The following is a 27569-nucleotide window of genomic DNA, read 5'->3' on the forward strand; positions in this document are numbered from 1 at the left end:
CCTTCCTTTCTGTCTTACTCCTCTGTGTGCCTCTGCCTTTATGAGACTGTGAATAGGTGAAGCTCACAGGCTCCAACAGATGGCCGGAGCTCCCCTGTTCCAGTGTCTCACTAACTCACACACACACACACACACACACACACACACACACACACACACACACACACACACACACACACACACACACACACACACACACACACACACACTGCAGCTCATGAATGAGAGGAAGAGACTGAGGAAATGTGACAAGAAGAAGAAGAAGTGTAGAAATGTAAAGCAATGCAGGAGCCCAAAGAGTGAAACTAATGGGAAGAGGCTGAGCCAGTGAGCATTGGAACAGAGCGATGAAGACGCCAGAAAAGAAATAACAAGTTCATATAGTGAAGAGAGAATAGGGAGAGAAAGGGAGCGAGGACAAATTGAATTGTAGATTGAGGGAGCCTCACTCCTCCCTCTTTCCCTCCCTCCTTTATTTATCTCCTGTGAAACCACGCCTCCGTCCTTTCACTTGTCAGTGCATCTATAACAGTGAGCTGTCTGCACTGGGCAGCGCGGGGGAGAGACTCGCTCCTGACTCTGCCGGCGCAGGGACCGGATCCCAGCGAACCAGACAGCACCGGAACTGCTGGACGACGCGGAACAGGTGTGTGTCGGCGTTCGCGCTTGTGTGCGTGCAGATGTGCGACAGATGAGGGGAGGGGGGGGCAGCGAGTCTGCGGCGGTGCGTGCTTGTTTTCATCCGCTCACAGGACTTGCTCGCGGAGCAGCGCGTCTAGAAGGTGCCGTGCTGGAGCCTTGCCCTAGTTTACACTTGAACGCTCTGATCCGTTCTGTTCGCCTCTGAGATTTATGCATGGAATCGCTAACGGTGCCGCTCATCAGGGTAAGAGAGATGAGACCTTGTTCGCCGGATGCTCCTGTCTGCTTTCACGGAGTATCTGCCCTTGAAGCAGAGCAGCAGGGAGAGTTGTTGCTTTCCTCCCGGTGGAAGTAGTTTTACTTTGGGTTTTGGCTGAATGTGCTGCGGTTCCATTCATTAAGTGTTATTACCTTTTCTACATATCCTGTAGGAAGGTGATCCATAGTCACAGTTGTTACACAGCAGCTGTGTTGAGACTCAATATTATTCGCTTTATTCAGCGAAACAAGCTTTCACACTTTCTTGCCCTGTATTTGTATTAAATTTAATTTGCGAGCAGTTGTTTTAATCCTCCTGTGTCACAGTACGTGGCGCTTTGAAATATGGGACGATTCCTTGTCTCGACGCGGCTTTGTATGTAGTCAATCAGATCTAATCCCGACTATCGCTGAATAATGTGGAAGGGTTTAAAAATAGAGCAAAAGCAGCAACAGTGAAATGAGTTTCTTACCCAAAGTCGAGACTGATCCAGTTTGTTTGTTTTTTATGTGGGGGACCTTTTTTTTAGCACAGGAGGTGTCTGCCAGTCTGTGTTCACTGAGGAGTCGCCATTTCACCCATCGACAGCCTCTGCCGCTCCTATAGAAGGCGGTGGAGCGCCGGGCTGCGAGTTTGGCCCCACTCAATGTCCTCACTATCAGTGTTTTGTCAATACCTTTATGGGTCAAAAGGCTGTGTCATCGCCAAGCGCTGCCGCTTAAGAGCAGCAGCGTGTGTGTGTGTGTGTGTGGGGGGGGGGGCTGAACGGCTGAACGGCTGAACGCCCCTCGCTGTTTGCAGCGATAGGGGTGGATGGTGAAACGAATGCACGGACAGAGGCACGGATGCTGCGGGAGCGTCAGAGATACGTTCTTTAAGAATTCATAATTCACCACAACCAACTAATCCCCGCATCAACTGGCCTCTTTTCTGAGATGCCAGTGGACCGGAGGAGGATGCTCCTTCTCCGTCTACCTGTCAGTGAGTCCCCGGGCGCAAGTCACACTGCAACTGCACGGCACCTAATTATATGTGACATTTCGTTCCGATGTATATTTACACAGTCCACACACTGTGAGTTGGGTGAGTTGGACTGTTGCACCCAGCGATGCGAGGGGAGCCGCCACAGTTTGCTCTGCATTCACCCAAACACACAATAGATACATCAGTTTGAGCTCGCGATCGTGCAACACACACAAATACCCTTGTACTTCCATGGAAGTGAGGACCTCCATTGACATAATCCTTCCCTAGCCCCTCACGCTAACCCTAACCAACACAACTAAGGCAGACGTCTAACCCTTGCTCTAATCTGAACCAAAACTCAATTCTAACCTCAGCCCTAAAATCACATTGTAACCCTCGAAGAGGCCGTCAAAGGAGTGAGGACCGGCCAAAATGTCCTCACTTTGTCATAATGTCCACACACACACACACACACACACACACACACACACACACACACACACACACACACACACACACACACACACACACACACACACACAGTTCAGTAGATGTAAGGGGACATAACACCTTCCCTGAATCTTTACCATCACACCTCAGTATCTAATAGCATCTCGTCTAACTTTGATTTAGTCCATATTACTATTAATATGAAATTGTCTGCATAAACCTGCTCATTTATTCATCTCACATCTTTCTACAAAGGCCCTTTTTACTTTTTGAGTTGTTCACACACACACACACACACACACACACACACACACACACACACACACTCACAATGACGACCTTGAGACCTGTTGATGTTGTTTGGAGCCACCGTGCTGTGAATACATAGGAGGGGCTCCCGGCAAATATGGGGTGCTCGATACGCCGTTAGTAAAAATGTCTGGAAAGTGTGCAGGAGGGCTGGCGAGGCATGTTAAAGGGAGACACCGGCATGAATATGTATTGTATGCTAATGCACACACTGAGGCTTTTGACTCAAACTGTTGATGAAAGCAGAGGACGTGCCCCCCACCCCCCGCTCTCAGGGAAGGGAGGAAGTGCTATCGACAAAGCCATTGTGGACCCGACGCATCTCTGGCCACAGGGGGAGCGTGGTGACATGTGGCAGATATCAGTGACAGCACCAAGGTGACACCGCTGAATTGCCCGCGTGGGCCCGCGGGCGTCTGGGCCGCTGCCATCCGTCCGCTCACTTTACAGCCGCGTTGACCTTTAGTGGTCGGACACAATGAGGTTAAATTGGAGGGTCCTAAAACGAATGTCTCTCAAAGGCTCTCAGCCCTTTTCCAGCCACATGCTTAGTCGTTTGAGACGGAACCAATGGGAAAATGAGACACAGAAATAGAAAAAGTGAGTGAGTGAAAAAAGCAATTCAGTGTTTTGGTTAATCTGAGTTATCTGTGCTTAAACACTGCTCCATTCACTCTCACACACACACACACACACACACACCTTAAGAACGTGTTATCCTGACGCTCCACGGCGCTCCCTCCCTTGGTCCCTGTTCATCCGTATGTATGAGCTGCTGTGAACAGGTCCTGCGCTGGGACGCCATCAGGAAATCGGTGCGCAAATCTCCTCTCAGCTGTAATGACAGAGGCAGAGCCTTGACTACCAGTCGCCCGCTCTCCACAGAGAGAGGAGACACAGAGGCTGATGGGAGCAAATGAGGAGGGGCGCGATGCTGATGCCGCCGCTGCCACGTGGGTCCTGGGTTCGCTCCTGTGCGTCGCGTGTGTGATCAGATTGCGATCCTCCCCCCCCACACACACACGGCCGAGCCTCTGCGGTCGAGGCGCCCTGTGGAGAAATGTAATTGTACACTGCCGGCCGCGGCGTACGTGCCCCGCTGGCCTCTCTGTCTCAGGAGAGCCGGCGGCTGGAGGCCTCTCCAACAGCGGAGGTGTCACCGGACGCTCCGGACCCCGCGTCACACCCTGCGCTCAGTCCTCGCTCTCTGATCAGCTTTTAGATCCCGGGCTTATCGCTGGCCTTTTGCTACACTGTTGTTACAGCGGTGAATAATTTATTACAGAATTAACTGCGGTTGCTAAAAGCAGTGATTGGGAGATTTTTGGAAATTTGCCAAAATCTAATTCAACTTCAAAGCCATTTCCCTGAACAGTTTTTTTTTTCCGCTTGCTAAGCGAAACCTCATCACCCTCGTGGTAATTATTTTTATTATTCTTTCCATCTCTCCGCCGTCTGACTCGCTCACGGAGGGATTTAAAGTGTTCCTATTGATCAGCTTCCTGTGAATTCTCCTCCTGCCGGTCGCTGTTGGCTGTTGGCTCGGCTCTCTGGACGTTGAGCAGACGTACGCCACTCTGCTGGATTTAGGGAAGCAATCAGCGAGAGCAATGAATGAATGAATGCAGGGACGGTAACAAAAGCTAAACTTTCTAGTTTGAGATGACATTGTTGAAGCTTTTTGGCCCTGTTTGTCAAAGAGAAAGCGCAGGTTGAGGTAGTGATGACTAATGTTACTGTGTGAATCCCGGTGTCCTCGTCCCCGTGTTCATTTTCCTGATTTGCCACACTTCCACACCACCTTACCAGCCGTTCCTCTGCTCATCACGCTCTCCTGTGTTTAGCCTGGCCACATCAGCTAGCCAGCCCCACATCACCTCCACCCCCCACCCCCACCTCAGCTTCATGCGTCGCCCTCAGGGTGTAGCAGCTATTGTTGCGCCTAATAACGTTTATGGAATTACAGATCTCTGAAATTGGATTTTCTCACTCCACCAAAGCCGTGGGATTACGGGTTTAAGGCACGCATTGAGCACAACTGACCTGTGACTGGACTGTTTTCCCCTTCCTTACCTTAGGAGAAGTTATAGAGGAAACACACATTTCTGGCAATTAATTCAATTTTGAGTGAAACAGCTTGTTGGCGCTCGTGTGGATTTCTCTCATGTCAACCACTTCCACCCTCACACACTCCTCTCTCTGTCCTCTCAACTTTTGACTGTGTTTGATCTAATTCTAATCGGATGAATCTTTTGATCTTGCTCGCCTGGCACTCAGACACATTCAGGATTTTTATATCCACAGCAGCTAAAATCATTCTAATCCCTAGAATCTCGCTGCTGGCGAAGCCGCTGATTCTCTGCGATGTACAGATGCTAACATTTAATGAACTGTGGGATTCTTTAGCTAACCTGGATTCCCCCTAAAGCCCCCTTATCTCTAATCCAGGTCGATTCCAACATTACTGCTTAAATGTAGCTGAGCATTAACAGCGATGAGAGCGGGGCAACCGAAAGTCAGAGATGAAGCGAGAAAGCACCAAAGACGGGCAACATTTAGACGTTTGGCAGGAAGGTGGTATTCATTAGGAGCGGTCTATTGTGGCAGCTTAGTGAACTCTTAATTGAAGAATAGACAGAATTGGGAATGAGGGATCAATAGGAGCAAAGCTGGGGCTCCAGCCCGTTGAAATCAATCAGCCTCCTGCTTGACAGAGAGAATGGAGCCAATCAGGGAAACATGGCCTCAGGCTCCTGCAAACTCACCCTCCCGGTCAAACTTCATCAGGCTCAGTCTGCGCAAACAGACAGCCGATCCAGTCAAACGTTTGATTTATTTAACTTGTGATCCTCTCACGCAAAAATTTCATTAAAAATTTTTGCACAGCTCTGCTGAGAACAGAAGATTATTGCAGCTAATAAAACATGATTGATCACAAGGGCCCTACACGGAGAAGAGTATTAAATGAAAGTGGCGTATTTTTACTCCACTGCTAAAAATAGTTCCTTTCTCCTCCTCTTCCTCTTCATCTTCGTCATGTGCCTGGGTAATAGCCATCTTTCTGCCCTGTCACTTTTTGATGTATCATCCTCTTACTCACATCAAGGACAAGGCCAGGTGTCATATTTTCTCAGTTGCCATGCTTGTCACACGTCCTTGTCACCCGCAGCCAGTTTCAACCTCCCCCCCTCGTCGCTTATTTATATTAAATCTGTCACTCCTTTTATTTTAGCAGGAGAAAGAGGAGGTAAATCACTTTTGCCATTCGCAGCCTGCGGTGTCTGCTGAAAGCTGCGAGTTCGTGTGGATGTCATCTCTGGCCAAATATAATCCTGTCCGCTGTTTTGTACGGCTGAAACGCCGCGTCGCGTCCTCGGCTTGGAACGTGCACGTCGCGCCTTAAACAACGTGCGACCGTGAGCGAGGGTTGAGACGAGCGGGCGCAGGTGTCCGGCCTCTCCTCCCTCCGACGTGAGTGACGGCCAGAGCTGGCTCGGACGGAGAGCAGCTGAAGTCGGCCTTGGCGCTGAGATGCTACACATGTGGGCTTATAAGATTCTCACGCATATTTTTAGCCCTGCTGCACCTTCCATGTGTGCCTGTGTGTGTATTAACAAACTGTTAAAGCATCTCACTAAAGGCTACTATCTATAGATTAATGCACGGGGAGTTTGAAACGTGTAGAATTTGCCTGCGCTCGTCGGCACGTCGGACACTGACACCTGTCCAATCAGCGCGTGGATCAGACGTCTCCGCTCCCGTCGGGATGTCAGAACAAAGCCTCGTAGCTCAGGCAATCACGACTAGAGGAGCTGTTGTGGAGATGGCGTTCGATGGCAGCCTGATGGAAAGAGCTGAGTGGAAAAACAGCTTTTTTTATGTAACTCAGCTGCTTCTGACACGTACTTTAAATCAGCATCAGGATTTACCCGGCTGCCTGACTGCAAGTGCATGGTACAGTGCTTACATAGCATTAGGAAAAGAACCTTGTTATCCTCCCCATCGCTAGATGTCCTGGGGAGAGTGAGAAGCAATTACGTTCAAAATGAAACCATTTTTTAATCCGTATCTGCCAAAGGTCTAATTAACCCACCACTTGAGCTATCGTCAGCTCCCTGGTCACTCAAATGGGAATTTGTGCAAATAATGTCATGATTCCTATTTAAAACACTGTGACCAATCGCATCAGCATCCTCCGAGGTATGTGAGAAGGAGGAGCAGTGACTAGGAGAGGCTCTGGTGTCTGTAGGCAGGAGAGATAAGACGGGCCGTGATCAAACATGGGGCGAATCAGAAAAAAACAAGTTTTAGAAAAGAGCACAAACTGGCGCAGATATGACATCTTCTTTTGAAGAACAAATTGCATATGTTCCGTATATTCGTCCACTTTGGACCTTGCGTTTGCTCACAGGTCCTGGCTGTAGGAGGCAGCTTCAGCGAGGAACGAGAGCATCACACACAGAATGTTTGGAGACAAGGCTGATTCTGTGAGCAGACTCACCTTCACTGTAAAATCCACTTTCACCCTTCTCCACTTCACACACATATACAATAGTCTAGAACAGCTATAGAACAGCTATAGCTTTGATTTGAACGTATGGGGGCCGATTTTTTAGGGCAGTACTGCGACTGCCAGTTTCTCACCAAATGTCCCATTTTCCCTTATAATATGTGTGCTTTTGCAATTTTAATATCTACATTTCTACCTATCTGGGTATGACACTAACGACTCACTACACAAGCTGTGATTATTGTCCAAGTTACCAGGAATAAATCAAAAGAATCAGCTTACCGTCAACACTCCTTACTGCAGGGAATAGATTCATGACCTCCAGAGGCAACTCATGCATCATGCTGCTTCTTTCCCATCACCCTGTTTGGCCTGCCAGTGATTAGCATTTCATTCTGCAGAAATAAGGGGACGGGTATTCTTGGCCCCACTGAGACTGAATCTATGATCAAAGACAGCTGTGGGTGTTTGCGGATTGTGTTGTGGCCACAGTGGATGCCCGCGCTGTGGCTGTCAGCCTAAATAGTAATTGTGACGAGAGCGAAGTAGTGAAATGAAAGACGCGCAGAGCGGCGCCGAGGTGAGGCGGCGGCAGCAAACGGTTGCGAGAATTAATGAGCGAGCTGCTCAGAGCTCAGGATTTTTAATCAGCTGCAGAAAAGCGGCCTTCACCTTTTGTGGCAAAAAACTAAGATCTATATAAACACAACATTTAGATTTTCCAGAAGCAATGGCATTCATTTACAGCTAATGCATTGGTGCTTGCGTGCGTCAGAGTCGGCCCGCTGGAACAGTTGGACAGCAGAACCCGGCACATGTGGCCACGGCGCGTCGACAGCTGTGCACAGCCGAGTCATTATCCCCGGCGTGGAGCTGGAAGCCGCTCTGCTCTTTGATTAGCGAACGGGCGCTAACAAAGCCGCGATTGGCTTCCAGCGTCGCCCGTTTCGGCGGCAGGTGCATTCGAGGCGGCTGAACTTTGATTTCCCCTCTTGTCTGCGTGACACTAGCGGAGCAGGCAGGTGAGTGATGTGCCTTTGGTGAGCGATTCTGTTTGAGGACTGATCTCCACTTCAAAACCCCAGCGTGAGGACGGCATTCACCGCTCCCTTTCTACCTGCTCTCCTTTGCTGGCAGGGGGATAAAAACCAAAGGCGTTCAGGAGAGTCTCTTCAAAGGTTCCTCTCCTGGCTGAAGACCTCATCAGTTCGGGCTTCTCCTCTTAAACCACTGCCCCCCTTCCTCTCAGCCCCGGTTGTTTATGAGTAGAGTGCGATTTCTCATCCCTTCCTTGCAGCTAGTTGCATAAGATGCTTGTGATATCTTGGGAGCGGGAGATATTTTCATTTAACACTTTGAGGAAGTGGCCTGTTGTTTGTAGCCGATTCCTCGCACCCTCTTCTGACCCTCATTTTCCACATCGGCGAGCATGCCTCCGTGCCCTAGTCTGCCTCCTGCCCGCTGATTAAAACTCAAATATTAAAGTAGTCTGTTGTGAGCTCGGCCTAATTGATTCTTTCCGCCGGGTGCACACAAAATGGGCTGACAGCAGGCGATACCAGGCTTTGTCAACACTGGGCACGCTGCCCGAGGCCCAGGACAGCACAGCTCCCCGCGGGCGCGCTAACCCGCGGCATGCTAACCTGCAGCGCGGCGGCCGCTCGGCGCCCTGTCCAGGCTCCTATAGTAACAGGCCGCTCTTTCTCACTGCTTCCCTCGTGTTCCAGGGAAGGGGCTAGCTTGCGTAAGCACTCGGCCGGTTGGAGCGCGGGCGACGGAGCTGAAAGGGGGCTTCATTTGAATTCCACCGAAGGCCCTCGTCTCCCTTTCAGAGCCGCGGCTCTGCACCCGTTAAGATAATTGCTTTAATAGCGTTTAATTGCAGCCGTGTTTTACAAGGAGCTTACTAAACACATCATCCCATGTACAGTCTGCCGCCGCTGCCCACACTGTGAACAACACGGGGCAGCTGCAGCTTTTATTTCCAGTGTTTCACCCGCCCGTAACTACAGTATTAAGATAATTAACGGAGTCTTTACAGCGATAAAAGTGTGTCCCTGTGTTCTCCTTAGATCAAGGAAGCAGATGCCCGTCCTCATAAATTTACAGGCCATTTAATGGGCTCCTTGAAATGGCTTCGCTCCCCATGTATTTTAATGCTTACCCAACTTACACGTAGGAGAGTGAGAAGCAATATATACAATATTCATTAACCACTAACATTGCGTTTCTCATGAATCTGATTGACCTTTTCGCCCAGTGATTCGCAGTAAAAGGTTCTGGGTGCCTATTATTCTCCCTCCTGCGTGTTGCTTTTTCGTCCATCTCGGCTGATAGAAAGGTGTAATGGCGACGGGACGAGGAGGCTCGAGGTCAGAGACAGAAAGCCGACGGTGCACCAATCATCCTGTTAGTCAAATGGGGGCCGCAGTCGCTAATCGCAGCACGAGGGTCGAGGTGTTGCTAATTCACGTTTAACAGGAGCTGGAGGAAACCGGGAGGGGAGCTGCCAGAAACAGCAGCTGGCTGTCGGGCATGTGGGGGTTTGAAGAGGGCAATAACTTCACCTGTCAAACGTCCAGCCCGCTCCTGAATTCTTTCCCGTCGCCTTTATGTGTGACCAATTGCGGCGTGTCTAGGAATGGCCTCGCGGTGGCTCCGCTAGTGAGCGGCTGCAGGGAAGTAATCACGATGTTCTCTCCCCCGAGTGCAGAGCGGAGGGTTTCATTTCCACCGCCACTCTGTTACCTCCCTGATGCACATCCCAGAGGGGGGAGCAGGGATCGAGCGGGGTGAGCGATCACAGCCACGAGGGGGGCGACAGCCGGCAGCCTGTGTGAGAGGAGCCTAATGGAGGGCTAATAAGAGCGCGTCCACCGCTGCGACCTTGACAGGAGGTGGAGGGAGGGATGGAAAGGTGGAGCACCTGACGGACAGCTGGTTAAAGCAGCTCTGTCGCTCCCTGTTTGTCTTTGAATCCGTTTACCTGAGCTTCGCTGTTCATTTGGTGTGATGCAGGATGAAGAAGAGAGTTCCAGCTTCCGCTCTCATGTTTGTGTGAGTCACAAATAATTGTTTTACTTCTGAATCACTGCGATTGCAGCAACTTTTTTATTTTACTGTTTTATTACTATTTTTTGTTTTTAGAATTAGATTTCAGCAACTTTTAGCACTTTTCAAAAACATTATTTCCAACTTGTTTGTAACTTAAGAAGGAATACACGCACTTAAATCTTAATTCCAACCACGCTTGAACTTTAGAGCAGAACACTGTTAACCTTTACAACATTTGACCAGTATTTGTCTATTTGTTTTCATCCCACTACTATCACATCATATCAACCAAAATAAATTTGCTGAACAATTAGTATTCATAGAGTCAGCTTGGGTTTCTTTATTTCTTCATTAGTATACGTGTGTCAGCATGTGTGTGTATAAATGTGTGTGTGTGTTTGTCTGTGTGATCAGATACAGATCAGAGGCAGGCCAGCTCTGCAGGGACAGCCAATAAGTATCATCCACCGTAATGTGAGCGCAACTACCGCCTGATCAATCTGAGCTCTCATTAAAAGGCTGCCAAGCTCTTTGCAATCTGATACAATATCAATACTGTAGCACCAAAGAGAGACCTCCAGAGCTGTTAGGCAAGCCGCTGGCAACTTAACTGTCATTACCGGGCAGGCAGCACGCCAGAGAAGCCCTTCATGGGCCGCTGGGGCTCCCCCCACGGTCCCAAGCACGGGTCAGAGCAGACAGATGGGCTGTCTGGGCATCTGTCCCAGGGACAATCCAAAGAGAGACGGATGCTGACGCGTTGAGGATGAGACACCCACAATGTGGAAGGTTGATGAATTGAGAATGCACACACTGATTTTTTTTTACCCAAGGCTAAAAAAAAAAGTTTAGTAACATGATCACACAAGCCCTCCATTCACCAAGTCTTGTGGTTCCTGCTGGGAAAACCACCATATTGAAAAGTGCTCTGTGGTGAACTCTGAGTTGAGCAAACAGGCTATAAATAAAAAGTCTCTGCCATTCACATCATTGTGTGCAGGTCTCCCCCCTGTGCTCTAGCCTTAACCCCCTGTGTGGTTCTGACAAGGGAGGGAGAGATCGGTTCCTGCGTCTCTAAACCCCAGTAATCCATTGATAAAAGGCCCCGAAGAGCGATATCTGGTGCCCCTGGGACGGAGAATGGGAGGAGTGAAAAAGTAAAGAAGTAGTTGTTGTCCCTCCAACCCCCGAGGGCGTTGGTGAAACGGCCCTCGCTGTGGCTGCAGACCCCTACGTCGCCATGATAAAACCTTCCCCCGCTGCGCCTGCTGCTCGGGGGCCATTGTTTATCAGCGGAGCAACAGAATTCCGAGTCTGAAGCGATGGCGGCCGCCGCGGCTGAACTATAACTTACAGCCACGTTATCGATTCATCTGGGTCGTCTGTAATTTATTTAGCGGCCGGGCGGCAGTTTGTTTACTGAAAGCTGAAGCCCGAGCTGCCTGTTCTCATCACGTCAGGGCCATTAGGAAAAGTCCCCACTGCAGGTGCTAATTTGATGACGGGAGGGAAACGGCGTGTAATTAAAACACAATAAATGGCATCTTAAAATCTACAAGTCCTGCGGATGGTGATCTCATTTCACCGCGAGCCACGTGCAAGCGGCGTTGTTTAGAGGCTTAATAGCATTACACAGAGCAGATAAGTATCATTGGCGTAATCATTTTCTCCTCGAGCCTCCGAGGGGCTGTGGAGTTATTAGCGGCTCGCATTTTGAGTTATGTGCGATTTCTCGACAATGCAGCATTTACACAACGTCATGTAGAAGTCGTTTGGCTTCGCTGAGGTCCTAGTGAGGTACTTAGGTCGGTGGAACAAAGGAGCCCGGCTGATTTGTCTGTAATCCATTTAGCTGGGATGTGACACACTGTAGGGGGCCTTTGCCTGCGGTCAATAAGTGCCAATAAGGAACAGCAATCACTCAGCGGGCTGCCTGTCCACCAGCTTGCTCACTTGTTTCACTTGTCAGCTCCCGTCTCAAAGGAGCCGGCCGTCGCCGCCGCTTTCCCATCCCAGCCTCCGAAGGACGGCAAAGGCGAGGACGCTCGGCGACTGCAGAGCAGGCAGCTCTCCCCCCCGACGTCTGAATGAAGCCATCTGAAGGGAAGACGGCTACGCGTCCGCAAAACTCCATTGACAAGTTGCTCGTTCTCTCAATCTTAAAGCCCTGGAGGTGGGGCGGTGGGGGGTTGAGCTGCAGTTGGGGACAATCGGGGCTCTGTGTGCGCTCTCGCTAACACCTCTGTTCTCTTTGGGCTCCTCTGGAGCGTACCGCGCGGATGCTGAGGGAGGGGGGGGGGCGGGGGGTCAGTGCCGTGACCCTGAAGTGGACCCTGACTGAAGCCTGGCAAAAAACCTGTGGAGCGTCACCCTGGGTGGTTAACCCCACATGCCACACAGTTGCTGCTGGAAACAGAGGGCCAGCGTTTAGTGGACAATGACACAGATGACCAACTCAATTACTGTTATTTTTTATATCAGCAATAGAACTGATAATAGAACAGCAGTAACTTGTGCTATTTTTCAAGAATATCCTCACTGACTTAATATGTTAAACCTGTAGGAGACAAAAAGTCCGACAGTAGCTGTGTGACATCCCTGTAATGCTGCCGGAGCCCAACCGTTTGAAAACAATACAACTACATGGTACTGTTCATTTTCTCCAGATTCAGACACAATTAGTCTTTTTCTTTAACAGTTTTTCTCTTCTTTTATGTCCCCATGTTGGAAAGAGAGGTTTGAAGTCTGTGAAGTCTGATCTACACAGTGTGGGTGCTTTTTGTGTGTGCGTACGTGCGTGCGTGCATGTGTGTGTGTGTGTGTGTGTGTGTGTGTGTGTGTGTGTGTGTGTGTGTGTGTGTGTACATTTATAGTCAACAGAGCAGACCCAGGGAGTCTGTCACAGCTCTTTGTTCTCCAGTGAGAACACATCATGACTGGGCCTTTTGTCTGAACTGACACAATCATACAGTTTCTCTTCCTACTCTCTCTCTCTCTCTCTCTCTCTCTCTCTCTCTCTCTCTCTCTCTCTCTCTCCGGCACTCTTTCAGACTGTAAAATAATTTAAAAGATAATAGATGCTTCGTATTGCATTGTTGCACAGATGAAGGTTTTCTTTCCTCGCGTGTGGACCGAGCTCTAACTCACAAAACATAGTGCGACTGCGAGGAGATGACCTCCGAAGACATGTTTCTCACTGTGCGTGTGTGTTTGCATTTAGACTGTATCCACGTATCCGCCTTGCATACTAGCAAGAAACCTTTTCATCCCTTTGAATGGGGGAGTGAGTTTACACCAGCGGGGAATCACATTGTCAAAATGAATAAAATAATATGGACTAGATCAGACTCCACGTCATCAGGCGAGGCGCTGACTACACATATTGATGGTAAATCACTTTAGGATGAAACGGGTGCTGTCTTGATTAATTTCCAGTATTGTAAGCTCCTGTTTGGAAATCACAAACCACAAAACACTGTCCCTCCTGTAGGACCATATCCCATTTCACTGACTTACTGTTACATGAAGCAACACATCCCAGCACAGAAAAGCCAGTTCATTGTGTCTTTACTGCAGATCTGCTCTCACACCACTAACGTGCACGAGCTTCTGGTCTGGTACACAGACACAATGCACACAATATACACACAACTGAATATGAGGGTAAAGAAGATCCTGCTTTCAGTCTTGAGTGTTGAGATGTGAAATGTAAAAGGCAACACTGAAAATGATGTGTCTCCACATCATGGAATAAGTGTGTGTGTGCCCAAAGGAAATGATCCTTATTTCCTAGGCCAAAAAACTCACATCAGCAGTAATAATGTATTGATTAGTAAAATTGCTGTTATGTATATTTCACCGCTGTTGAGCACATCCTGCACCGCATTAAAGGTGGTGTGAAAGAAGCCTGTGCCGGTGTAGAGGCAGGAAAGACATATTTTACTCTCCAGTCTTCTTATCACAGCAAAAATCTAATTTCTTTCACTTTAATGTCTAAGCGCTGCTCTTTTGTATCTGTGTATTCAAACAGAAAATTGCCGTGCAGGTTCTGAGTGTCATTCTAAAACGCCTGCAGAGAGACGCGCTTATCGGGAACCTGGGGGAAATCTAAATTAAATCTCCCCGGTGAATGGGATCGGCCTCCGCATTATCGCCTGTCATTCCCAACTATTAAAGTTCTTTATTAGGAGGTAAGCGCACATTTGTCAAAAAAGGGACGTGGAGGAAATATTTGAACCCAAAGATCGGTCTGAGAGTTATCAGCTACGAGTTGAAGGTCATCAGCCAATGACCAAAGTCTCTCATCAGCCGAGAAAGGAGCCGTAGATTTAGGAGTTTATGGGTTTCTGCTGCCATGATGTCACTGTTTGCAAACACTTAAATCAACCTTTATTGAAATCCAGCAACAAATAATAGCGCTTATTACAGCCAGAGTGTGTTTTTTAGTGCTTGTTCAGTGAAGTAAAGCTTGCACTATATTGCGTCATTCTGTGATACACATTCATTTAGGTGTGAGATTGGAAAGTAATGACTTTGCTGCGTTGTTTTCCCAGGTTCTGGTTGTTCAGTAGAGACTTTCAGGCAGGGGGACGCCAACAAGCATGGCTTCCTATTATCATGAAAAAGGCATTCCATACTGTATTGAGAATTGCAGAACCCCTCCTTCCACCGACACACACTCGCACACACACACTCTTCTAAACTCCTGCGGGACAAAGTTACTGTGGTGTAGCTGCGCGCCGTTGCAGGATTTGCATCTGAATGCCAACTTTTGTTGGTAAATTCGAGGGTCCTTGGAGACTTCGCACGTTGTGTTTAGAGCGAGTCAGGCCGGTGGGAACAAAGTCACATTAGCAAGGCCCTGCCAAGCTCAATTATGAGCAGAAAGGACGGGCTTGATAGTGCTGCGGTGGCCCCGTGCTCAGATGTGGATGTGTCTATTTAAACCTTCACCGGCCGCTTCCTTTATGCCCACGAACAGCGGATGGCCGAGTGTCAAACGCCACAAAAAAGACGGAGACGTTCTGGAGGGTTTTTTTCCCCCCCTGTGCTGTTCCATTAAAACAAACCTTGGTCTGTGAATGCAGCTTTCGTGCTTGGGCTGTGTTCACAGAATCTCTACGTTTTAGAACGTTAGTTGGAAAATGCGAGAGCCAGGCTTGTGGGCTTTGGCCTTCATATTTCATACGCATTATGAGACTCTGCTGATTAAATTCCAAGTGTACGCCATGACTCGCCCCCCTTCAATATGTAATAAATGTAGCTTTTTTTCCTGGGTTTCCTCATTTTCTGTCTTCTCAAGGGGCTCTAGATTGAATGAATCAGACTTTATGCCTGTTTCAGAGCCCAAGGTGTTTTATTTATAGGGGGGAAAGTACATTAACGCCTCTCCACAGCCTTTGGAAGATTTATCAAGCACTCTCACGACTTCCTCGCAGCCTGGCGTAAACTGGGACTGGGAGCGCGGGTGCGTGCGGTGGGCCAGTGTAGCGTATCAGTCCGACGAGCCGGTGTGTGTTGTCATCTTGCCACTGTCTTACACGCCCATGCTGTGACATGGCCAGCTCTGTTGTCACGGCATTTATAATTCAGCCCTATCAATAAAACATGGCCGACATTAAGTTTTCATCGGCTGATGCGCCGCTGCTGTCTCTTAGAGCATCTTCACAAGTGAATGGCTGAGGAGCAAAACTTTCTCCCTGTGTTCCGACTTCCAGGCATCGCTTGGCATTAGTATAACCTCGGATGATCCTTGTTCTTCAAACATGCTTTTAGAAGCTTATTTCCTATGATCTCATATTCCGCCAGCTTATTCCCTGGCCCTTTCCTCTCTCCGCTGCCAGGCTTTAATGAGTTTTGCTGAGAGTTATATTTACCCGTGTTGTCTTGTGCTTCTGTCTAAAAGGCGAAGAGGAAAAAAATCCTCTCTCGTTCGGTCTCGTTGGGCTGAATCAGCACTGTTGTTTCCCCCCGTTCACTTAGCGCAAAGAGCTGATGTGGGCAGAGCTCCGTCAGGAGGAAAAGCTCTAAATCATCCCAGTTTACAGAAACAACATGGCTCGCCTTGCATTATTGAATGTGTACACACCCTGCTTGTGTTGCGAGCACAGCTTGGCTAAATACTGTTTCCTAATGGTCGCCCGTGTTTTTAGCTCTCTGTGAGATGTGATGATTTCTGCCTGTTTGGAGGTGATCGTGTCTCCGGCTGTTCCTTCTTTGCGCTTTTATGTAACGCCAGCCACCTGGAGAGGTAAACAATACGCGTGGAGAAAAGAGCGAGGAAATGACTGTGTGTGTCAGGTGGAGCTGATAAAAGCATCACAATCCAATTAGTCTCCAGCATCAAGGGGAGGTAGGCAGGCCACACGGGACTGATGTTATGGAAGCATCCTCCCCCATAGCATGTCAATAACACACTTACATACGTGGCTATTGATAGATCTGTGTGTACACTGGAGCAGCATGTTTTCTGGTAAATCAAGCCTGTATTTGTTCCTCTTCTTTGACAGGTTTTGCCCACATCAGGTTTCTGAGCGATAAACAACTGTCAGAGGGCTGCATTGTACCGTCCGCACCACAAACCAATTCAAAAGAGGAAGCAGTGGCAGAGAAGCAGCTTAATTTGAACGGCCTGAATCTCCTTCAGTCGCTGTAGATGTCCTGGAATCCATTATGGTGGTGGGATCATCGCTGCTGAATGCAGACTGCGAATGCGTTTTTTTTTTCCTGTTGTTGGTGTCTTGTTTTTTTTCATCCTATGCCAGATACGAAAGAGGGATGTGGGAACAGAAAACAGAGCACGGGGAGAAGGAAAGGGTGGTTTCAAACAGCGCAGTGCTGAGGGTCAGAGCTCATGTGTTGCTTCAGGGAAGGAACCAGAGCAAACACAGTGGCTGCGCACCGTCGCATGTCTTTATTTCTGTGAGGGCGCAAGTTTCTTTAAATAACTTCAAAGGGTATTTGAGGTTAGAACTATAGGTTTCAGGTAAAGCTTGGAGCTTCTCTTCCCTTCAATGTTCAATATGTTTTGCCTCTGGGTATGTGTGTGTGTGTGTGTGTGTGTGTGTGTGTGTGTGTGTGTGTGTGTGTGTGTGTGTGTGTGTGTGTGTGTGTGTGTTGAACTGTATTCCACTGGGGTTGTTACTGAGGCAACAACGCAGTCCCAGCGCCGAGCGAGAGGCTGCAGGTGCCATGTTGTTATTGTCCTCATCTTCTGCATTTGGTCACATGCGCACCGTGGACCCACAAACACACACTTACACATCCTGTGGACACACTGTGATGCTGGCATTTGAGAACCGTGTTTATGATTCATGTCAGTATTTTTGACTGCGCTGATGATGCGACTTAAAACAGACACAGAGGTTCGTTATACCTGTGCATCCCTCAAATATACAATAAAATCTGAATGACATAATAAAAACTCAATAAAAACCTGTGTGCGGTAAACTTGCACAGTTTACGCTGAGAAGCTCATTTCTGAAAGATACTTGGCAAACATTTCATTGGAGCTTTTAAACACTGTGGGAACAAGTTCTGCTAAATTAGAAACAGTTGTTTCTGTTTGACTGTAAAGTTACGTTCCTGGTGCCGCGCGTTTGCAGGAGCTGCACTGATAATGAGGAGGAATTATCCCAGACTTAATAGGATTGTAGTGTGATTTTGGCAAAGTGCACGTACAGATTAATTAAGAAAATGCTGTATTTGAATGCATTTTTGACTCTAATTATGTTAAACTTACAGCAGTAGAGGAAAATTATGATTTTCTGTACATCTAAAGGGACTTTCCTTCCACTGACCTTAATAATAACCCTAAAGTTGTTTTTCTACCGTAATTTAAATCATTTTCATACCCCCCCCCCCCCCCCACTAGTTTGACTTGACGACAGCTTGAATTCAGTGATTTTGGCTTCTCTTGAACTGGAGTCTGCTTCTGTCTGTCTCTCCGCGCATTGATCCCTGTCTCCACTTTCCTTCTCTCATCCTTTCTTCTCGCGTCGCTCTCCTTCATCCTCCTCCTCCTCTACCTCTCCGCAACCTTCAACTCTACTGCTAACCCTCTCAGGGGGCAGCGAGGCCTGAGCTGGCCCTGGGCCCGGGCCCATTAGCCCCGACCTGGCAGCCATGTGTTCATCGCCAGAGATCATTACACGCAGCCAATGACACCACTCTAATGCATCATTAATGATTGATTAACGAGCTGAGCTCAGCCCGATCGGGTGCATTTGTACGGAAGAGCGCCCTGCACAAGGCTCGCACCTGGCTTGCTTTCTCTTTTTTTTACCACATTTTTGGAGTGTCCGTGGGTTCGTGCATGTGTGTGTGTCTCTTTGTCCTCACCCGTCTCTCTCTCTCTCTCTTTGTGTCCTGTCAGACTGACCAAGGAAGCTCCAGGCTCCAGTGTGTGACACCCAGCACTGAGGGGTTGACCGCCGGCTAGCAAAATGGCGGGGTGGGGGCTCTCCGCCCCTTTCCCACTTCTCCTGCTCCTTCTTGTCCTGGTGGGAGTGCTTCCTGAGGCCCATGGCTCCGGGTACCTGTCCGGCTATCGCCTCAGGTCTCGTCTTCAGAGGGACCGCCACGTCCGCAACGTCAAACCCAACATCATCCTCATCCTCACCGACGATCAGGACATAGAATTGGGTGGGACCTTTGCCTCCACTGATAATTCCCCCGTGTGTGCGATGCATCTGCTTTGTGTCTCCCAGGGGGTTTGATATTCTCTCTATGCGCTTCCAACAGCATCAGCGAGGGAAATTCAGCCTAATGCCTCCTCTTGGCACCATAACAACTGACCCACTCAAAGTCATGTGCTTCCTTTGCCAACTCCACCATTGCTGGCATGAAATAAGGGCAGCCTATGACTTCCATTGTCCATGTGCCAAAGCCTGGCCATCTCCCTACCCGCTTAAGTCCTTTAGCAGCGTATTGAACTGGAGTGGCTGCATAATGGTCTCCGTGACAGCCTTTGTCCTCCTGTGATTGCTAGTGAGAAGACTTCCATTGAAAAGCAGGAATTTATGGTCAAGCATCTGTTTCCCCAAACAGTCACCATCAGCCTGAAAGGCTTTTAGTACACGGGAATCAAATGAGTTACACTTCACCTAAGAGATTTATTTCCTCATTTACCTTTCTGTCACCACATCCAGGATGATTTCTGCTCTCAACCCCTCATGCCCTGTATTTAAACATTTGCCTGTTTACCCTCTTTTTACGCTTAACCTCTCCCTCCTCTCTCCCTCTCTGACTGCTTTACATGCCCCGGCATTGCTTTGCCATTAACACACAGCTTGTGCTCTGTGCAGGCTCCATGCAAGCCATGAACAAAACCCGGCACATCATGGAGAAGGGCGGCACGCACTTCTCGAACGCCTTCTCCACCACGCCCATGTGCTGCCCGTCGCGCTCCTCCATACTGACGGGAAAGTACGTGCACAACCACCACACCTACACCAACAACGAGAACTGCTCCTCGCCCTCGTGGCAGGCCCACCACGAGCCGCACACCTTCGCCGTGCACCTCAACAACTCCGGGTACCGAACCGGTGAGTGCACGGAGTCCGGGCGTGGCCTCGTTCACGCGGTTACCCATTTGCATGAGCAGCGCGGCGCTAAATGAATATTCTGCCGCTCACCTGTTCCGCGTTTAGCTTTTTTTGGGAAATATCTGAACGAGTACAACGGCTCGTACGTCCCCCCTGGCTGGAAGGAATGGGTGGCGCTGGTGAAAAACTCGCGCTTCTACAACTACACCCTGTGCAGAAACGGAGTACGGGAGAAACACAGCAGCGACTATCGAAGGGTATTGATGCTATTTCACACTACATGAACATAAGAAGCCTCCCGGGCTTGAATGTATCCCTGTTTAACACGATGTCCCTACGTTTCCAAAAGGACTACCTGACAGACATCATCACCAACGACAGCGTCAACTACTTCCGCATGTCGAAGCGGATGTACCCCAACCGCCCCGTCATGATGGTCCTGAGCCACGTCGCTCCGCACGGTCCAGAGGACTCCGCTCCCCAGTACAGCGCCGCGTTCTCCAACGCATCACAGCACATGTACGAACATTAATAGGAATGTGCATGACAAACACTATTAACGTCTGCCTCTATCCATTTGATATAAACTGGGATGGGTTTTTTTTTGTAGACAAACGCAAGGGCACATTTTTCCAGTTTCTCGCGCTTGCTCGCATATGACTCATCTACGCATCCACGCTGCCTCTGTTTGACTGAGAATGACACGAATTCCATAATCTGAGCCCTATCTTATCTTCCCGTGCCTGCGGTACGCTGCTGGCGTCTGCTCCTGCAATTCTGCCGCTCCTTTGACTCGTGTGCTTTTTACGCGTCCGCGTTACCGCCGTAATGAGCTCTGCTAATTTGTGCCATTGTGTCAGCGCGATCGAAGAGGGGCATTAATGATATATGTTTAATGCATAGGCAACGGTTAAGGTGCGTGCGTGCGCGTCGGCCCTTTTGTGGCGACGGAGGCACTAATTGCCATAATGCACTCCATCACATCTTAACTACAGCGATGCAGAGCAGACGCCCCACACCATCATGTCTGCCGCTCCAAACAGAACCAGCCAAGATGTCCTCTAAAGCTGAAATACGGCCACGCAGCTACACGGGGACATGCTCCCGAATGCATGCACGTATACAGAACATGTGGCGTGAAAGCCTTTGTTTCCCTGATGGACTGTCTGGCGCTGCTGGCTAATGGCAGACCAGCTATTGGACTCGAGAGACAGATCCAAGGCCAGTAATGAGACTGCAGTTTGTGCCCCCTCCTCGCAGCCTCCTCCCTGCTTCATCTAATCCCCTCCAGCGTCATTAACCTGTGCCATGCAGGCTTTATACACAGAATATTCTGAAAATTCAGCCCCTGTGTCTTTGTACAAACTTTTAATTGCTCACTCTCCATAAATTTGCGGCCCCTCGGGTGATGGTTTTGTGAGAGCAAATTCACTGGCTATTTTTCTCACTCCATCTCCCTCTGCCACTGTCGCAAGGATGGAGAGAGAGAGGCTGTAAAAGTCCGGCCATGGTGTGGCGATAAACCTTCTCACCTTGGCACCTTGGAAACATGTCTCTAGTATATTAGTGTTGCTGCTGTGGACGGGGCTCTACTAGACATTAGCATTTCCTAAAAGGCAAATCGATCCACGTTTTAACGTGAAATATATTTTCTTCTTGGGTTTCAGGAGCTATTTAACAGTGTTTATTCTGCAATAATTAAAGGCACATAAGCCTTAAAGTTGAATATTGATCAGCCTCTGTTTATTGTGTTCAGGCCCATTGACTGCAGCACTTTGCATATGCGGCTTATGTAACTTCCAATTAAGTATTTTGTAAACGATTTTCTGGTGACTTTGGGGGAAAGGAAGCAACACATTCAGTCAAGGAATGTTCGTATATGTGACTTCACACATGCAATGCAAAGGATATGACACAGTGCAAATGTTTGTGAGGTATATTTAGATTTGTTCTTTTTCAGGGCGGGTTTCGTCTTATTTTCTTTCTATCTGCCTTTTTCAGAACTGCTAGCTACAACTACGCCCCCAACCCTGACAAACACTGGATCCTGCGCTACACGGGACCCATGAAACCGATCCACATGCAGTTCACGAACATGCTGCAGCGCAGACGACTGCAGACCCTGCTGTCCGTGGACGACAGTGTGGAAAAGGTGCAGTAGGTGGACCGAGAGACACTTAGGCGTCAACAGCCAGTCTTTGCATGCACAGACAGACGGTACAGACGCGCGCGTTTGATCTGACAGCCTCCAGCCCTGAGAGATCTGCTCTTGTTCGGACTGGGCCTGTGTAATATATTCACTGACACACTTGGTAAATTGCTCAATCTATTTTGCCTTGAAACTGGCACGGGAGACTTGAGCCAGCGAAGGTGAAAAATAACTTTGGCCACTCGGTGAGCGTTTAATGAGCGATATCCTCTGTAGGTGTACAACATGTTGGTGGAGACAGGGGAAGTAGACAACACCTACCTCATTTACACCTCGGACCACGGGTACCACATTGGACAGTTTGGTTTGGTCAAGGGCAAGTCAATGCCGTATGAGTTTGACATCCGTGTTCCCTTCTATGTACGAGGACCTAATGTGGAGCAAGGTGCCGTGTGAGTAATTCCCTTCTTTTTCTGTGGGCTGTTAAGTAATGCATTTAATCTAAATGTATTTTATGTGTGTTAATAAAAGGATAACATGTAGATCTATCTTTATTCTGGTGTCCTTGCAGTAATTCTCATGTGGTGCTTAACATTGACTTGGCACCAACTATGCTGGACATGGCCGGGGTTGATATCCCTGCAGAAATGGATGGCAAGTCTATCCTCAAGCTGCTGGACACAGACCGGCCAGTCAATAGGTGAATGCACCACTCAATTATTATTATTATTACGCAGGACCGCGTTCTTCTCAGTACTCTGCCAGTTAGCGTTTAAATAAACAACTGCATGTTTAGTCAGTGAAAACCGTTGCAGAGTAGTTTATTTGGGCGTTTGTTCCTCTGCACCTATTTTCCAGGTTTCAGCTGAGCAAGAAGGGTAAAACCTGGAGAGATTCTTTCCTGGTGGAGAGAGGGTAGGTTTTATTGATTGACCTTTTGCTGGACATCTCATTCAAGACATTGCCTTCAGTTCAAATTCCTTTTCTTTGGCTGGTAGAAAAAAAAGCATGTTCTTTCAGGAAACCTCCGCACAAGAGAGCAGATGGGAAGGAAATGGAACAAGAAGAGAACTTCCTGCCAAAATACCAACGGGTCAAAGACCTTTGCCAGAAGGCGGAGTATCAGACCTCCTGCCAGCAGCCGGCACAGGTACCTGATGTGTAGGAGCCAAACACCGAAGCTATTGACGTTTCAGGAGTGTAATATATCCGGGGGTGTTATATCTCTCTCTCCTCTGTTCCAGAAGTGGCAGTGCGTGGAGGACCCGACTGGCAAGCTGAGGCTGTATAAGTGCAAGGGCATGGCTGGTCTCTATGCCCCACGTATGCAGGCTCTGATGGCCAGCAGTGCCTCCCAGCTGTCTCTCCCATCCAACTCAGACAGCTGTGACTGTGGAGATGTGGGATTCAAAACGTCCATCCTGAAGAGGAAGAGGCTGCTCACCAAGAAAAGTGAGTTTGCCACGCACGTGTGCTGATCTGGTCATTATTAGTAGATAGATTTTGTTCAAAGAGGTACTTGTTCTTCTTTTGAAGCCTTGACAGTAATCTCCAAAGCCAAACAGGCATTAATCTCATGCTAGTGTAAAATAGTTGGCTTTTGAAGTATTCATGAGAAGAGAAAGGTGTGTCTGTGCTGCCATCAAGTGGTGAACTGCAGTAGTCACCTTGTCTACATCCTCATAGATCTAAATATATCCTTCTGTTTCATCTTATTCAGATTCCTCTGTCTCGTCTTATTCAGAGGTGAAATCCAGAAACCCCGTCTCTAGGAAGCGCTGGTCTCGCTCTGTGTCCTTTGAGCTGGACGGCGACCTGTACGCCGTGGACCTGGAGGACGGCTACCGGCCCATAGGCTCCAGGAACGGCAGCTGGACCCGAGACCGGAGGAGAGGAGTGGGATACGAGGAGGAGAATGAAGAGTTCAGTGGCATGGGAGTCACACCCAGACCCACTGCCAGCCACAAGGTCACACCACCCGCTGCTCTCAAAGTCACCTACAGGTGTGTGTGTGTGTGTGTGTGTGTGTGTGTGTGTGTGTGTGTGTGTGTGTGTGTGTGTGTGTGTGTGTGTGTGTGTGTGTGTGTGGCAAGTAAAGAAACAATTAATTAGTTAGGTAACATTAATTATATTTAGCCGTGCTGTTTGGTCTCCTGCAGGTGCTCTATTCTTATGAATGACACGGTGAAGTGTGATGGAGGACTCTACAAGTCCCTTCAAGCATGGAAAGACCACAAACTACACATTGAGCATGAGGTACTGCTGTTAGAAAATGAAATTCCATTAGACACTCTCTGCAGGTAGTTAATCACGTGTAGATTGTCATGAGCCTTGTGGGTCTGTGTTTGTTTCTGCCCCGTTTAGATTGAAACCCTACAGACCAAAATCAAGAACTTGCGCGAGGTTAAAGGTCATCTGAAAAAGGTGCGGCCGGAGGAATGTCAGTGCAACGCTCCGAGGTGAGAATAGGTCATCATGCGTCATGTCCCTAGGGAAGGCAATGGAGTAGAGGAACTTGTTATAATAGGAAACATCAACATTTGTCTTGTGTGCTTTCAGTTATCTGGTTAAGAATGAGGAGGCCTTCAGGCTCAATGTCGAACGGATGCACTCACTCAGGTAAAACTGTCAGTTTGACAGTGACAATGAACGAATAACTCTGATGCACGTTAGTCTCATGACGCGACACGCTTCGTTCTCTACAAGGATCCCGTCCAAGCAGAAGAGCGAGAAGGAGCAGAAGCGCAGGAAGAAGCTGCGCAAATTCCTCAAGAGGCTCCAGAACAACGACACCTGCAGCATGCCGGGCCTGACCTGCTTCACCCACGACAACCACCACTGGCAGACGGCCCCCTTCTGGACAAGTGAGGAATTACACGATGTTGCATGATGTGATTGAAGGAATCAGGAAATGTTTTATTTTTCAAAACACACGGTGTGTTTTCCACTCCTCCCTTTCTCACACGCCCTTTGCGCTTCCTCTAGTGGGTCCATTTTGTGCATGCACCAGTGCCAACAACAACACGTACTGGTGCCTAAGGACCATCAATGACACACACAACTTCCTGTTCTGTGAATTTGCCACCGGTTTCCTGGAATATTTTGACATTAACACTGACCCATACCAGGTATTTTATTTGTCCAGCCACACATGTACTGGTAGTTTTAAAAAGCTCCTTTCCATCAGAACCTTTGCTGACGTTCTGTTTTTGTTATTGCCGTAGCTGATAAATGCTGTCAGCTCCCTCGACCGCAATGCGCTGAATGCAATGCATCAACAGCTCATGGATTTAAGGGGCTGCAAGGGACACAAGCAATGCAACCTGGAGAGGGGTGAGCGAAGGGGCCTCTAAAAGCAACATGATAGATTAGTGTCACGAGTAGCTTTTGCCTGGGATTAATGTGACTTTCGCTTCCTTTCAGGAGGAAAGGAGCGAAACTACTTCAGTGAATACAGGTATTTTCTCCCTCCGATCGTAGCTCATGTAATTGCTTTCACAAACACTGCAGATGGAAATCCTGTTATAGCACGAACTCAGAGAGGTCACAGAATCTCTAGTGAGTCGTTGGTTGTGTTCTGTTCATTGCCAGTCACCTGGGAGGTTGAGGAAATAAAGTAAAGAAAGGTTCCGTACTGTCGATGTCAAAGGCTTTTTAGCAGAAGAAGCCAGAGAGCCAGAATATGAACCTTTTTAGCTTCTGCTCTTCCCTTTTTGTAAATCAAACCTAATTGCTTGTCTCTACTGTGTGTGACTGTATGCGTGTGCTTGCTTGTATGCGTATGCACGCCCTGTGTGTGTGCGTGCGTGTATGTGTGTGTGTGTGTATATATCTGTGTGTTTGTCTCCATGCACACGCATTTGCCCTGCACGTGTTTACGTGCTGTGCATGCTTCAGGCCAGTTCATCGTCGAAAGAAGCCAAAAGTGAAGAAACCCTCCTCCAAATCGCTGTGAGTTTGTCATAACCCATCTGTTCCTTTGTAGTCAGCCAAGCTCTTCTTCTACCTTCATCCAAATTATTTACATTGGCCAGACAGCCAAGCAGCAGGCTCTCCTCTCCTAGTTCTGTAAGTCTCTGCTTACAGTAAAGCATCTACTGTATCTGCATTGCAAAGCGTATTGTTTTCCACTCACCCACTCAAGTCACATTCAGTAAAGCAATGCAAATGTCACATTGTCTCATTATGTTTTGTTCCCAGTCATTTCCTTTTCCTTGCAGTGTTGGTAGGATCAGCCCACAACTGGAGCCATGGTTTCCAGTAAATGCCCCAAGTAACACATTTAACTTACGCTGGTTGTTTTCGCTTCACAGAGGGCAGATTTGGGAAGGATGGGTTGGTTAACAACCTCCAGCCCACTGTCGCCATGACAAACGGAGAACGAGGAGCGCGAGCATATCCAAGGACCTGGACCACACTTCGATGGACCGTTACCTGAGATACTACTCTTCTCTAATCTGGGTTTTAAGTTTTGAAAGAGCTGCTCAGGAGGAGATGAGATGTTAAGACTTAGAGGATCCATGAAGACTCTCCAAGTGTTAATTATCCCATTGCACACATTTCACATCCATTTGCTTTTTTCATGTCACATAGGATTGGGGGGGGGCATGAGTTCCATGTCAATCCTGCTGCTACATGGCCTCATAATGTCTCTGTGCCACATGCAAAACCATTAGTACTTTGTACAAGAAACACTTTCTTCCTCTGCACCAGTTTGTCTGCACATCAAAGTGACATGGACTTTGAAGAGACCCGTGGCACAAACTCTTGGCGATAATCTTTTGTATTATAGTATAATCTTAACGCTGATGAATGTCCTTGACGAAGCATAACTGTCCTCAAAGCTGTGAGCAGTGAGATGACGGAGTTTGCCTGCTGATTCGACCCCCTACGCCGTCAGCCAGCGGGCCTCCACTAACCCCGATCCCACAGTGACGTAATCAAAATACCCTGGATATGTGATCACAGACAGCGTCATTAGTGAATGCCATTACTCCTTAGTAGCACACTGTAGAAGAACCCAGTTTGTTCAGCTTGCTATACATGGTGCTACAGGTTAACAATACAGAAGGAAAATCTTACTGTACAGTATGTATTTGAATGTATGTTGTGCAATTAATATGTTTACAATATTTTTTATAATACTGAAGAGGCAGACCTCATTGTATGATATGATTTGACAAATGATGTTATAGGGAGTAATATAGCTTGAGATATTTCAACGGCTGCAGTATGTTTGTCAGTCTTCTTCTTTTCATCTGGAAAGCACTTAAAGGGTTCACTGTGAAGACATGCGCCATTTACATTCAGTGGATACATATAGTTTACTCTGCAAGCAGAGGGACAACACACAACAGTGTAATACTTATCGGTGTGACTTATAGATACCTGCCTTTGTTAGCTCCTCTGATTTAGCCAATATTTCCATAGATCTGAGTACTGATAGTAACTGTGAATAAATTGTTTCAACATGATTATGACTCGGCTTTTATTTGGATGGGTTACAATGGCTTACTTGCAAAAACGAAGAAGAGGAAGAGAATGAGAAGTAAAAGAAGAGAAAGACGAAGAAGAACGAAGAACGAAGATGGCGGCTTACTCATCGGCGGGCAGCAGGTGCCGCTGTCTGCTTAGACACGAACAGGCTTTCATCGGAATCAGGCTGACTGGGAGATACGCAACTAG

The 27569-nt window shown here is 48.2% G+C and overlaps 1 protein-coding gene and 1 long non-coding RNA gene across 6 annotated transcripts in view; one reads left to right on the forward strand and one right to left on the reverse strand.

Annotated features, from left to right (window-relative positions):
- Positions 1-27569, reverse strand: part of LOC114855072 (uncharacterized) — a 48062-nt gene that overhangs the window by 19833 nt on the left and 660 nt on the right. The window contains exon 2 of the long non-coding RNA XR_003785861.3: positions 3329-3461. This is a non-coding gene — a long non-coding RNA (uncharacterized LOC114855072). The remainder of the gene's footprint in view (positions 1-3328; positions 3462-27569) is intronic.
- On the forward strand, positions 493-27358 carry sulf2a (sulfatase 2a). 5 transcript variants are annotated; one of them, XM_029149836.3, is made up of 21 exons: positions 493-646; positions 18565-18833; positions 19496-19735; positions 19841-19992; positions 20085-20254; positions 21737-21887; positions 22161-22336; positions 22456-22584; positions 22743-22799; positions 22905-23034; positions 23129-23336; positions 23605-23887; positions 24044-24140; positions 24249-24343; positions 24444-24503; positions 24591-24748; positions 24870-25012; positions 25109-25217; positions 25308-25341; positions 25782-25835; positions 26198-27358. In XM_029149836.3, the coding sequence occupies exons 2-21, from the start codon at positions 18635-18637 to the stop codon at positions 26226-26228; spliced, it is 2676 nt and encodes an 891-aa protein (XP_029005669.1). In that variant the 5' UTR covers positions 493-646; positions 18565-18634; the 3' UTR covers positions 26229-27358. The 5 variants fall into 5 exon arrangements, with proteins under 5 accessions (XP_029005669.1, XP_029005670.1, XP_029005671.1 ...); XM_029149837.3 differs by having other exon boundaries at positions 23629-23887; XM_029149838.3 differs by lacking the exon at positions 25782-25835.

The sequence above is a fragment of the Betta splendens genome, chromosome 5, assembly GCF_900634795.4.
Source record: "Betta splendens chromosome 5, fBetSpl5.4, whole genome shotgun sequence".
Classification (NCBI taxonomy): Eukaryota; Metazoa; Chordata; class Actinopteri; order Anabantiformes; family Osphronemidae; genus Betta; species Betta splendens.